The sequence below is a fragment of the Pantherophis guttatus genome, chromosome 2 (genome assembly GCF_059756535.1).
Source record: "Pantherophis guttatus breed Tessera chromosome 2, ASM5975653v1, whole genome shotgun sequence".
Lineage (NCBI taxonomy): Eukaryota > Metazoa > Chordata > Lepidosauria > Squamata > Colubridae > Pantherophis > Pantherophis guttatus.
The window spans coordinates 46766579-46780809 of NC_142064.1; the positions used below are offsets into that span (position 1 = coordinate 46766579).

Genomic DNA, 14231 nt, shown 5'->3' on the forward strand with positions numbered 1-14231 from the left:
GCGTTCAGCAATAGCCTTCATACTTTTGTATATTTATACAAAGTCAGTTTATTGCCCCCACAAACTGGGTCCTCATTTAACCTACCTTAGAAAGGATGGAAGGCTGAGTCAACCTTGAGCCTTGGAGAGATTCGAACCAGCAGTAAATTGCAGGCAGCTGTGTTAATAACAGGGTGCTTTAAACCACTGTAGTACCAAGGCTCTACAGTGTAAGCCATCTAAATTTGCTGGAATAGGCAGAAGTAACTAAATTAGTTTGTTTTTGTCAATCCCTTAATGCTCACACAGGGAAGAAGAAAAGCCATCTCTTAATTAAACAAAGCCAATGTAATTCACCAATCACCCATAATTAGAGATGATCAATGCCATTAGAGAAAAATCCTGCATAGAAACAAGTTTCCCCTAGAACAGGTGTATCTTACTACCTCAATACATCTCTTCCAGTAGGACTCCAAGGTATTAGCTGCAAAATTCCATAGAACCATTTAGATATTTTAAAAAGTATATTTTCTGTATCACTCTGATGCATCTAGAGGTTGTCTTGATTTTTGCAATTCAGATATGATAGCCGTAGTTCCAGCCTTGATGCATCACATATTTGTTTGTTATTGTTTTGAAATTAAAACTGGCTAGGCCACTCTTGAAACAATTTAAGCAAAGGAATGATGACATATGAAATGGTCCAAGTGTACATGCAACATTGCATTGCAAAGTTATTGTGGGACTGAGAAGTAAATACAATAAAAGAATGTATACATCATAATAATTTTAAATGTGAAACCAGTAAGATATCTTCAGAAGTTTTTTAGCCTGAAAGGTATAACAATATCTGTTAATAATGATAATAACCTATAGGTTAAGTGTAAATTAGGACTACCAGATTTAGACTGAAAAAGACTAACAAGTTACTAGATGTCAGCAAAGAAAACTCTAGGGACCATTTGGACTTTTACAATCCCAGCCTGATAATCCTAGAAAAGATATGAGCTCATTTATAAATAATCTTCAGGCAGGCCTACTATCAACGTTCCTTAAATTGGTTTGGTGAACAGTTGCAAGGTGCCCTTTCTCAGCCCCTGCTTCTTAGCCTGCAACATAGAATAAAAACCAGATTAAAAATGTACAGATTTTTTTATTCTTCCTTCTAATAGAGATGAGGAAGCATGCCAATTCTTTGTCCTGGCTTTTAAGAGAGCGATTCCTTTGGCTGACACACACACTCAAACTGGGGACATCATGACGTTTTTCTTGATAAGAGAGGGAAAGAAAACTTCTTTCTTTGTAAAGTTTTTATCGCCCTCGAAGTCCAGCATTGACATTTTCGGGTCGTCCGGCCTCCAAGCTGTGATCCCAGTTACCTTTTTGACCTTAGGCAAGGCCAGCTAAGCGCGGCCACTTGGATAGCCCAGTTAAGAGTTTTAGAATTATTACACCCCGCAACCCGCGAATGAACACGCAGCAAGAGAAAAAAAAAGTTTCGAAAGGAACCTGGAAGTCCTTGATGCGGCCGATAGAGGCATCACTCTTCCGAACAATCCTCAGGACCGACATTATGACGCAGGGGAGAGGGGCGGAGAAAGAGCAGCGGGTCAAGGGTAAGAAGGGGCGTGGTGGCGGTAACCACGGTAGCCTCGGCTTTTTTTTTTTTCTCTATTGGGAAAGGAAGTAAAGCACGATGCGGGCACGCTATGGCAGCCGCCGGGGGAGCAGGTGAGAGGGCCTGTCTTGCTGGTCGAGAGTGGGGCGGATGTTCTTTTTTTTTTTTTCCCCTCTCTTCCCCCGGCGGGTGAACGCGGACCGCTCCCTCCCTGAGCTCTTTGCTCCCTTGGAAGGCGCCAATGAAGCGAGGGGCGGGGTTCAGGGCGCGAGCGCGTGTCAGGTGTGTGGATCGGGGTTGGAACGTTAGGTTAAAAAGGTGAATGGCGCGCGCGCGTTCTACCCTCGTTGCCCCCTCCCCGGGCAAAGGCGCGCGTGGCTCCTGAGCGCCGATGCTGCTGCTGCTGCTGCTTCTGCGAGGTTTTTTTTTTTGCTCGTCTCTTGCGGTGTCGCCGGGCGCAGCCGAGGAGAAAACCCGAAGGTGCTTCTTGAGCTCAGGTGTTTTCCCTCCCTCTCTCCCGGAGCACAGAATAAACTTCCGCCGTTCATGCATTTTTGGCTCCCTGACTCAGGGGTGGGGTGGGAGGGGATAGTATAGTAGTTGTGTCTGCGACTTCTGTTGTTATAATATAAGCCGCCCGGAGGCGTGAAAGGCGTTGCCGGGGTCCTGGAGGTTGAATCGCTTCTTCTTTCGAAGCAGAAAAAAAGCAGCAGGAAGAACGGCTGCCAGTTTTATTGCGGTCGGGCAATGTCACGGGGTAGCATCGATTATTTTGAGATTCCGGGTCGTTTTTGCAACCGAGCGCTCTGCAGTTAACAAATCCTACTGGCTGCATTGCCCTAACATAGGAGCCTGAATTGTATATGAAGCAGATTGTAGTGTAACGTAGGGAGTTGAAGAAAGCAACACTTCTTTTTTTTTAAAAAAAAAAGACATCTTATGATGGCTTGCTGCATGCATCGTGCTAAAATACAAAGCCAAAAAGGCTTGATTTTCAGATGCTGCTTTCTGAATCTTGGTGTATGATTTAGTATGTCGGGTGAACACTGAGCGATGCTTCATAATTTTCCTCCCTTTGCAGTGTTTGTTAACCTCGGCACATTTAAAGGCACTACTCTTGACCTTCTTGCTTTCCTGCATAGCTCAGGCTAAAAGTGCACATTTGCCATCTGCAGGAAATACCCAAGCATTTCATTTTTGGTTTCCTTTCTTTTTCCTTTTTGCACTTTCGGGATTTTTTTTTTTGTTGTTGTTCTTTTCTGTAAAATCTAATGAATAAACAGAAAACATTGATACTTAAATTTACACTTTTGCTGCACATTAATTAGTAGTTAATTTAAAAAAAAGTAGTAAGAAATAAGCCAATTAGAGTACTAAAGTTGAAATTCTATGGGCACTGAATTTGTCTTAGCACAATATAATACAATGGTATGATAATGAGTTTTAGGTAACATAGTGCTGTATAAATGAACTGTATAACTGCCGTTGAAGTAGACTTGAAGATGCACCATTGATAGTTTGGGAATGTTAAAGAAAACCTTTATAACATTTTGTTGTAAACTCTCCAAAACTATATTAGAATCCCCTATATAATTCTTTTGACTGTGTTAATAGAAAAAGTGTAAATTGCTTTGGTTATGTTTTATTCAGTTTTTTCCTTAGTTGTTGTGATGAGACATTGTTCACTAGTTGGTTTAAGATAACATTTGGTTATTACTTCTTTACTATGGAATTTCAAATAGATAAGTTACAGTACTGTTACCTGTCTTGTTTTACTGAGGTATTTTTTCTATAATGTTAAAATAAAAACAATTATAATTGTTCCAATCTTGGTATGGTAGCAATTAATAGTTCCTGATATCCTATAATGAAATAATTCTTTATGGCTCTATAGTGGCTTATATATTGCATGTTTTTTTTAAAAAAATTGCAGGAAAATATAAAAAATCCCAACTACCAAAAATATACAAAAAAAAAAAATCCTAGTTTATTTCACCTGCTTAGTGGTACCTAAGCATAACCTTTTAAATAAACAATTTGTTTTAAATAATTGGAGGTTAACCAAGATGAATAACTAAACTACATATGTTCAGGATATGCATTGTGTATGCTCTTGTCTGCTCACTTATATGTCAACTATTTCAAGCATAACTAAATGAATTGAAGCAGTGGACTTTCAGGCTTTACTAGTCTTTCATAAGGACTTGGAGCAATGGGAATACTTCTATTACTTCAGAAGTACAGTATATAACAATGAAGATAAATAAACATCAAGTGCTTATTTCAGGATATGTTTTTAGTAGTTTAAAATAATCTCACAGCTAATAAATAGGGAAAGAGAGAAAAGCCAAATGAATGAGAGAAGTTAAAAATGATTTAACTCCCCCAGCAATACATTGGAATTTATTTATATTTGATTATTTCCTCTGTCTTAGGAAATTATCTCTATGAAAAGCAGTGCCAACTATATAACTGAAAGATGAATATACAGGTAGTCCTCAATTTACGACCACAAATGAGCCCAAAATTTATGTTGCTAAGTGAGAAATTTGCTAAGTGAATCACTGCAGTTCTTAAATTAGTAACACGGTTATTAAATGAATCTGGTTTCCCCATTGACTTTGCTTGTCAGAAGGTTGGAAAGGGGGATCACATTACCCTGGGATCCGGCAACAGTCATAAGTATGAACCAATTGCCAAGTGTCCAAGTTTTGATCATGTGACCATGAGGGTTCTGCAATGGTCATAAGTGTGAAAAATGGTCATAAGTCACTTTTTTCAGTGCCTTTGTAACTCTGAACGGTGTACTGTTGTAAGTTGAGGATTACCTGTACTGTTTTGCACCTAAGGAGCTGAGCCAGTATGCTATCTCATGGGTTCTTTCTATTTTTTCAGCTTTCCTTTTAAATTCTTGGTAAGAAAATATGTGCAATTGTATTTTTCATATTTGTGAAATCACAGATTTTTCAGTATACTTTCTTAAATTTATCTCTAGGTGCAAATACTAATTAATACTCCAGTCACCATGTCCATTATTGAAAATTTTGAGGGGTTTTGAGGCTGGGGAAAGGAGTTATAAGGTAGTTTGATTTTAGGTACTCTCTAAATTTTACCTTTTTAAAGACAGTGCTCTACCACTGACAACATCAGGATCATGTCCAGTATAAAGTTTCCTTAAGTCATTCATTAGGTTACTTAGCTGAATGCAGCTAAAAGTTTCTCACTGTTTTGTCTCTTTACTTCAACTACAACTTCAACTGTACGTCTGGTTCTTTATAACTTTGAGCTTGTTGCTTTTTCCATTTTTGTAATTCCAGATGTTTCTATATCTACATCTCTCTTCTATATACATTTCTCTTCCCAGTATTTTGACCTCCAGATAGTCTTCAACTTAACAACCACAATTGAGCCCAAAATTTCTGTTGCTAAGCAAGACAGTTAAGTGAGTTTTGTTCCATTTTATGATCTTTTTTGTCACAGTTGTTAAGTGAATCACTGCAGTTGTTAACTTAGCAACATGGTGGTTAAGTGAATCTGACTTCCCCATTGACTTTACTTGTCAGAAGGTTGCAAAAAGTGACCAAATGACCCTGGGCCATTGTAGCTATCATAAATCCATGCCAGTTGTCAAGGGTCCAAATTTTGATCGCACACAGGGATGCTGCAATGGTGAAAATTGGTCATAAGTCTTTTTTTTTTACCAGTGCCTTTGTAATTTTGAAGATCAGAATGAATTGTTGTAAGTTAAGGACTATCTGTATATTGGCTGCTAGAAGTGGAACAGGCCATTTTTAAAATCTCATATTACTATAGAAATAATATATGAGTGACAAGACAATTACATGATCATTAAAAATAAAAGGACCAAACAGTCAGCATCATGTATCTTTCCTCTCAGGATAGCATGAATCAGTTATAAAACCAAAAATACAAAAATGTTTCCCATTCCTAGTATCTGTACAATCCCTTTCTACGGTAATAAAGTTGTATATGTTCGTTCAGAACTTGAGTATTATGGAATAACTAAGATATGTTGCTGGAGAAATAAAGCAAGTTATTGAGAACAGCATTGTAGATATTTTTTTTTATTTTGTGAATGATAACTTACCAATATTTTTAAAGGTTTGCTTAACTGCAAAAAATGTAAAAAGTGTGATTCACTATTACATGACTTGGGAGTCATGTAAGAGAAGAAGAAAAGAAAAATGTTTCAATTTTCCTACCATTAAAAAAGTTTCAGTTTGTAATTAAAAATCATATAAACATCTTTTTAAAATACTGCATTAAGTTTAGCTTCATTATTAACAAATGTCTTACAGATTGCACCTGAAAATATCATTGGTTGTACATCAACATTATGAAAGTTATTTCTGATTAAAAAATCAATTTTTTTAAAAAATACCATTTTAAAACATGTAGGTGGCTAGTTTTTTTTTAATGAGCAGGTCTCTTTGATTGTGAATCTAGGTAAGTATCAATAATTAAAACTGACACATATTTTTCCAACTTGTCTAGCCACTTCTTAACCTGTTCCACGTTCTTTCAATATACATGTGCATACATTTCACTTTTTCTTTTATCCTCTCCCTTTGGCTTGAAGTTCAATGTGATCAATGTTATCTGTAATTAATTAATCCATATGATACAAGAAATATTTTGTTAATCATTTCACAATGTAGCAGGCTTATGTCATGTACTTGGCAACAATATCCCAATATCTATTGTTCTCTTTCTCTTTTTTAAAGAATCTAAATTTATGCAGTGTTTGTATTCCTAGGGACAACTAAGTTGTATTTTATATTGCTTGCATTATCATGTGGTATACTTCATTTGTTCATTAGTGTGAAAGTAGCCAGTTACATCTTTTATATTCATTTAGTCACCAATCATATTTTAATTCACCCGGGTTTCCACGTGAACTCCAGCATATTCTGCATGGTTCACAGTACATACAGCTGCACACAGCCCCAGGAAAATGGAATAGTTGCTTGAACAAATATTCTACCCATATCACACTCCCTTTCTTTGGCATACAGCTCTGCCAGTCTTTTGTCTTGTACCTGCTACATTCCTGGCTGAGTTTCAAACTGCATACCACAGCATTCTTTCCTAAATACATCAAGCTAGAGCAGTATTGCTCTCTTCCAAATGTTTTATTAAGGTTTATTATAATGCAAAATACAATGAAAATTAAGATTTAAAAATAGGGTGGACAGGGTGGGGGGAAAGGGGGGAAAAAGCATTGACTTCCCACTATTTCCAGTACAGTGAATACTAACTACCGGTACATTTACAGCATCAACATTTTCCATAATTGCAATAATATTTTAGTTATTACAAACCATTTCTATAACTGCACAATTATTCAATCTTCAAACTAAAGTCTAAGTTCCTTTCTGCTATTTTGAGAATAAAAACCAGAACAGAAGTGATTTCCCAATGGAAACAGGACTGAGTAAAATCTTCTCTTTTCTTTTTTAAAAAAAGTTTACATAGCCATCTCCATTTTTTCCCATCCATTTTTTTCATTGTGAGAGATATTATATCTTTCTAGCTACACTTAAAATATTTTCTGCAGTGTTACTATGTATAATAACAAAAGATCACAGTATTCTTTCAGGGTAATTCTGGGAATTGAAGTCCACACATCTTAAAAGTTGCTAGGATGGGGAAATTGCGAGTTAAGCAGTGAAAGAGAAACAAGACAGGTTATGCTAGCAGCCGATGTAATGGTGGCTCCTGAAGAGCAAGGACTGTGTATCTGCAGGACTTTATAGATAACCATTAGATTGGCAACAAAGAGATTTGTAGTCCCATTTAGTAATTGGGGTGTGTGTGACTTCTGAGGGTGGATGGTAAGGAAACAACTAAGAAGGTTATGTGTGTGTGGAAGTGAATGAATGAGAGAATGCGAGAAAAAGAGGGAGAAGAGAAATTACAGCTTTGTGTGAAGAGAAAAAAGCATGTTGCTTATTAAATTACGGTAAACAGGTAAGTGTATTCTAGGAATTTTGTTCAGAAATCTAAGCCATTTTTTCCTAGAAACACTGCAGGTTATTTAATATACCCCAAATTCCATAGTGAAAAACTTAATTCAGAATGACAAAATCATACAACTTTATATACTATGACTGGAAAGGATGACCATCATGGATTCTGAGCCTACTATCGCTGTCTTGTGAACCTTAACATACAAACTGTTGTATTCCTTGCTGATATACAACAGCTGCCTAGAGGTAGCAAGAAAAATATTGACTTCTCCTTCCTGTCTGTCTTGAATAGTAAATGGATCCTGAACCCGCTGCCATTGGCCGCCAGGGAACGTACTATGAGAACCCTCCACCCACCCTATCTGCTGTGCCTTGTGGGAAAGAGAGGGCAGGGGAGATTGGATATCTTAACACCTCATTTTTTAAGGAACCAGAATGTAAATGTAGAGCTGTATGAAAAACAGTATCTAAATGTGGAATTTCATCAAATCTCCAAATTTCTTAAAAATGAAGGCATGGTATTCTATTTTATTTTTTTTTCTACATGCAAACTAGCAGATGAATAGATGAATGTTGTGGTAAACTTGGAATGATTTATATTGGAAATGGAGAGAGAAATAAAGTAAATTGAATATTGCTTTCTGCTGTTGATATGGGCAATATATAGTGGTCATAGATATTCAATTGACGCAGATGCAAAATATTACCTTATATGTCATCTGATTATTATAACCATTTTCTTGCAAAGCTGCTGCTTGTTGGTTAGATATTAACAGTGAGGTAATAGATAACTGCCCTTTGAGCTTGTTGATGTCATCCTTCCTAGGGTTAGGCTAAATGCCTGATACTGACTATGGGCTCAGTTTTCCAACTATGGACTTTCAAAGGTGATAGGAAGAAGTATTAGAGATGAAAAAAGAAAATATTAATGCTTTATAAAAATATAGCTCACTAGGTTCCGTACTTTTATACTTAACATTGGAAGCATCTGTAATACATGTTTTTTTTAATTGTTGCCAGTCTTCAGTTTGTTCTGTGGACACATTTAATATTGTTTTGTTGATGCTAAAGAAGCATCAACATAGTGCTAAATAATAATAGTGACATTGAAACTATAATATTAATCCTAGGAGCAGTGATTATTTAAATACATTGGTAGATTGGATGATGTGGTAGCTTACTTTGAGGCAAAGAGGATAAAAACCATTGGCTAACATCTAACTTTAGGTTCAATTCTACTCATGTCATTTGTCTGTGTAACTTGATGTTTCTAATTGCTTCTCCTTGTTCCAGTGCTTGTTCTGCTAAATTAACAAAATGTTTCTGAACTTTAATAAAAGTTAATCCTGTGGATTATGGATAATGGCACTTTGTATCTATTTTTTCAAATAGATAATTATCCGTTGATCCTTTAGTTTATGCATAAAGAGAAAGAATATGGACTTCTATAATCAAGATATAAAATGAAAAGTGAAATAATATGAAATGTTTTTAACAAGTCTAACTGTGCTCAAGCTTTATTATAATACATAGTAAATAGTAGAGATTACACAAAAAATGATAATAAACTATTGCATGGTCCTCATTTTACCCACCTTGGAAGGGTGGAAGGCTGAATCAACCTTGAGCCTGGTGAGATTTGAACTGCCAAATTGCAGGCAGCCAGCAATCCGCAAAAGTAGCCTGCAGTACTGCACTCTAACCACTGCGCCACAGTGGCTCATATTATCTTAATATTGTTTGCCATGCTTGCTAATATATTCTGATACTCTCCTATCCATTGTAATAATTGTTGATGAAGAGTTGTGAGTTAAAACCTGGAAGGTATAATATATGAAATTTAAAAGTATAAGAAAAAAGTTTATATACTTATTCTGGTTTGAGAATTTGAGAAAAAGTCTGACCGTTACTGTGGGAAAGTGCATTGCTTTCATTTTTCCATTCCTACATTTCTTTTTACTTATCATTCATCCTGACTCTGCTGTACATCATCATTTCACCATGAGTTTCTGTCAGTAACTTCTTTGAATTCTTGTAACCTCTTCATTGTGTCAACAATGACATCAATCATCTAGTGACCTTTTCCCTCTTTCAGCCTCATTTTTTACTTGATTTCAATTTTTCCAAGTAGTAAGATCTTCTCCAATTATTGTTGTCTTTGCATTATGTATCTAAACTATTTAAGCTATTGCTTCATTATTAAAACTTATTAGTTCCTCATTTTATTTAGTAAGGCCATTAGAACTGTATTGCAAAAATCTGGACTGATACTGAGAGGCAGAAAAAAAATACCAAAAAAACTAATACTCTGTGTAGCAGTTATTTGTCCTGTTATTCAGTCAAGAGCCATAGGTTGTCCACTCCACACTCTGCCAGGATTTGTTTTAAATATGGTTTGAAAAACAAAACCCAGATCAGCCTGGTTCACATAAGGATAAGTGCCAGATCATGGTTTGTAAAGCACTGTGGCTGAGTTACCACATCATAATTAGTGAAACTAAACAAATCACAGTGTGGTTTAATATGATACATAAACCCAGTCTTCCCTTACATGTTTATTTTCCTCATGTAATATTTTTTTATATAACATACAGAATAGCTTTTGGAATTATAATAATGTAAATATTTTCAAAATGTTATTTCAACTATTTCTTGGTAATGAAATATGCTGAATATTTTTCTTTCTTTCTTCCCTTTCTTTCTTTCTTTCTTTCTTTCTTTCTTTCTTTCTTTCTTTCTTTCTTTCTTTCTTTTCTAGGATAGAAAGTTGCTACTTTATCTCAGGGAAATAATCTGCTGGATTTTTTTTCCACCAATGTAACAAATGAAAACAATGGGCAGATGATATCAGTTAAACTGCTTTTGGCAGCTGACTATCAGACAGCAAGCAACTACGTAAGCAATTTGCAATCCAGACTGCAAGGATTTTTACTATTCCAGGCACTGGAAATTATGTGCAGTGCCTGAGTACTCGGAGTAACTACAGTTTCTATGTAAATCACTTTAGGATTTATAATAATGTCTGTTCATGCCACAGAGAGTGACATTCCTAGATTTTTTGTGGGCGGTGAAGATGGGGAAGAATTTTTGGATCGTGCCAGATCTTCTGATTTTGTCTCCTTCTATGATCAGGATGATGATGATGAAGAGTATGATTCTGTACGTACTGTGTTTATTTTATTTTTATTATTTAAAACATTTATATATCTGCCCATAGTTTTGTCCTTAGACTTCATTATCTGGAGTTATCTAGGGATTTTAGTAATATGCTACAAGTAACTTACGTATCAGAGTTTGGAAGACTGTTTAAAATTAAGTTTGTTTTTTGTTTTTTTAAATGGACTTTTGATTGTGCCACAGAAAAGTAAAATCTAGTATCTAAAATTAATCTGATTCCTATAGTATCAAAACATGTTACTCATACTTTGCATAAAAAAGTTTCTTTTTTGTTGCAAGTAGTTCAGATTTCGCCTCCATTTGTGGAGTTAAGTAGTGTAACTGGCATTAAATACAAACTATGTAGCTACAATTCAACAATGCTTCTTACCATAACTTTACTATAACTCATTACAAGTCCCATTAAAGGGTGGTTCTACAGATTGTGCTTTCTATAATTTAATAACCTAATGCACTGAAAGATGTTTTCACTTTCAAGTGGTAACTTCAAATTTATATAATATTTTTAAATCTTGTGAAATGGGCATAATTGTTTTTTTTCTTTATGCAAGAATATTAAAACATTTTTCTTCTTTCTTAATTTTACTGTATATGTTATGCAAAATTAAGCACTGATTTCCAATTCATATTTTATTCTTAATAAACACATGAACCTGATAATAGAATCATGAAATTTGTTTATCAAACAAGGATAGAAACATTCCCTTAATTGATAGCATAATTGATCTTAACAATTATCATTTTTCTTAGCCACCAGAAAGACAGATCATGGTTGGAATATGTTCTATGGCAAAAAAATCAAAATCAAAACCAATGAATGAAATCCTTGAACGGCTTTCCATGTTTAAATATATCACAGTAGTGATATTTGAAGAAGATGTAATTTTGAATGAACTGGTGGAAAACTGGCCTTTATGTGATTGTCTCATTTCTTTTCATTCTAAAGGTGATTGCTGTTTATTCAGAACAATATAAAATTTTTCATACTCTGAAACATTTGGTTACAATTTTATGACTATTTTTTAATAATATTGAATAGTGTTATTGAAATCTTTCTTACACTGAACTATATTTAAAGGATAATGTATCGGAATTATCTAGTGATATGTAAGAGTCCAATGTTTCAATATAAATGCAGCATGGACTGATTAACATTACAATGATGAAAAATGTCATCGGTCCACTTTACACAACAGTTAAAAACACTTAATCTTGGAAACAATTTATATCAAATTATGCTAATGCTAATTTTGGAAGGAAGTGCATAGTGCATGGAAACATGTATAGCAAAACCTTTTGAGCCTTCCTTTAAAATTGATTTAAATTATTTTTTCTGCTATTATTAATTTCCCCATTATTTTGTTGTTTTGCTATTGTATTGGAATTCTAGTGAATGCTTAATCACCCTAATATTTTGTCAAAAATGAGTCCAATTCAGTGAAATTTACTTTAAATTATTGTAATGTTATTTTCCCCTTGACTTTAAAAAAATATGTTAATTAAATACTAGATTGCTGATTTTCTGTTGTATTTGAATTGATAGTTAACTCATATAGGATTCCTGATGTTTCAGTTGAACAAAATGGTGTAAACAAAATAAAGGGGAAAGCTTTTAAAATAGCTATGAAACTAACCCGGGTGATTATACAGATAAAGGAATTTAAAATAATTTGTAAAATTTATCTAGAATGTATCAATTGTGAAATTCCAATTATAAGTTGTAATTCTTATGCATTTAAGAACTATGTAAAAAATAAATATATATTTTCCTTGCTACATTTTGTTTAGGATTTCCATTGGACAAAGCAGTTGCCTATTCTAAACTCAGGAATCCATTTGTTATTAATGATTTGAATATGCAGTATCATATACAAGACAGGTAAATAAATAGCTTAGCCTCCTAGATGTAAACACCTGTTTTGGTACTTTTCTTACATTTTGTTAACTGCAGACCTGAAGTGTACTTCTAGTGTACCAGGCTGATCAAGGTGGAAGTTACTGTATTTGTAAAGAATATCCTCCTATTTAAAGTACATCTGAAAATGTTTAATTTTCAAGTTTACATTTTTCAAGGTACATTGTACAAGGTACATTGTTCGTCTTTATTATGTTTTATTAACATATTATTATGTTTATTTAGTAAACATAAGATCCTTTTTTCTCAAGGATCTTTAGTGTTTCTAAATGATTCCTCCTCTTCTTTTTTTCTTTTGATTGTACACATTCATATGAATGCCCTTGACAAGGCCATATCACTGTGTTATTCCTACTATCAGCATCAAGCTGTTGCAGAGGAAGTGCAGATTTTCTAGAATGCAGCAATTATCTTCAGTGAGAATTTGATCTCGGTAATGCTAACCTGAAGAAATAAGTGCTCAAATTCAGTTGCACAATTATCCTGTAATCTGATTGTCCTGCATCAAAATGCACAGTAACTTGGAAGAGGAGGCTTTTTTATAATTCCCACCATCACATTTTCTTTCTCTTGTGCAAATAGGCATGTATAATGCATTAAAACGGAATTATAAATATACTGTGTCTAGGACTAGAGACATGATGGCGAACCTATGGCACGTGTGCCACAGGTGGCACGCGGAGCCATATCGGTGGGCACGTAAGCTCAGCTCCGGCACACATGCGCACACCAGCCAGCTGATTTTCCGGCCTTCCGGACCCACCAAAAGTAGAGAAACTTTCCTGCTTCCGTAGGGCCTGTGGGGCTGGGGAAGGCCATTTTTGCCCTCCCCGGGCTTTTAGAAAGGCTCTGGAGCCTGGGGAGAGCAAAAAAACAGGCCTATCAGACCCACCATACCGTCACGTGCCAAAAGTGGGGGTTGCGCGTGCATGCATGGAGGCAGGGCGCATAGAATTATGGGTATGGGCACACACACGTGTGACACACACCCGCACTCCACCCGCTTCTGGCATGCGATGGCAAAAAGGTTAGCCATCACTGGACTAGAGGTTCTACACTTTGCAACATTTTGTTCCAGCTCCCATTTTTAATAGTGTAACTTTCTAATTAGACATTTGTTGCAACTTTACATAAAATTGTCTGACTATCCTGTGATTTTAATTAGGAATTATTTTCCTGTTTTTCCAGTAATTGCAATGTTTTGTGGGATATATTATTTCTTTTCAGGAGAGAAGTTTATGGCATCCTTAAGGATGAAGGCATTTTACTTCCTCGTTATGCAGTCCTAAACCGGGATCCAAATAATCCCCAAGGTAATTATTATATTGGCATTTCAAAGTACTCATCTACAAACAGTTGTTCTTGTCTGTTTAATAAAATGTTATTTTTGTGACTATAATCAGCATAGGAATTGGGAGTGGAAGGTCACATGGGTGTCTTTGTTACAAGGTTAAAAAGAAAAAGAACTATGTAACTGATAGTATGTGATAGTTGTTTTTTTTAAACCATCCACTGAATCCAATGGAACTTCAAAATAAAATTCTATAGGAAT

General features: G+C 35.2%; 1 protein-coding gene across 15 annotated transcripts in view; it reads left to right on the forward strand.

The window, feature by feature from the left end:
* The first annotated feature begins 1557 nt into the window (after positions 1-1557).
* Positions 1558-14231, forward strand: part of PPIP5K2 (diphosphoinositol pentakisphosphate kinase 2) — a 63364-nt gene continuing 50690 nt past the window's right edge. For all 15 annotated transcript variants that reach the window (XR_015732164.1, XM_034432692.2, XM_034432693.2 and 12 more), the window contains exons 1-5: positions 1558-1710; positions 10346-10746; positions 11515-11710; positions 12553-12643; positions 13907-13992. Coding sequence is in view for 14 of the 15 variants with exons in the window: in XM_034432692.2 (XP_034288583.1) it covers positions 10606-10746; positions 11515-11710; positions 12553-12643; positions 13907-13992 (514 nt within the window). In the remaining variant the exon portion in view is untranslated. The remainder of the gene's footprint in view (positions 1711-10345; positions 10747-11514; positions 11711-12552; positions 12644-13906; positions 13993-14231) is intronic.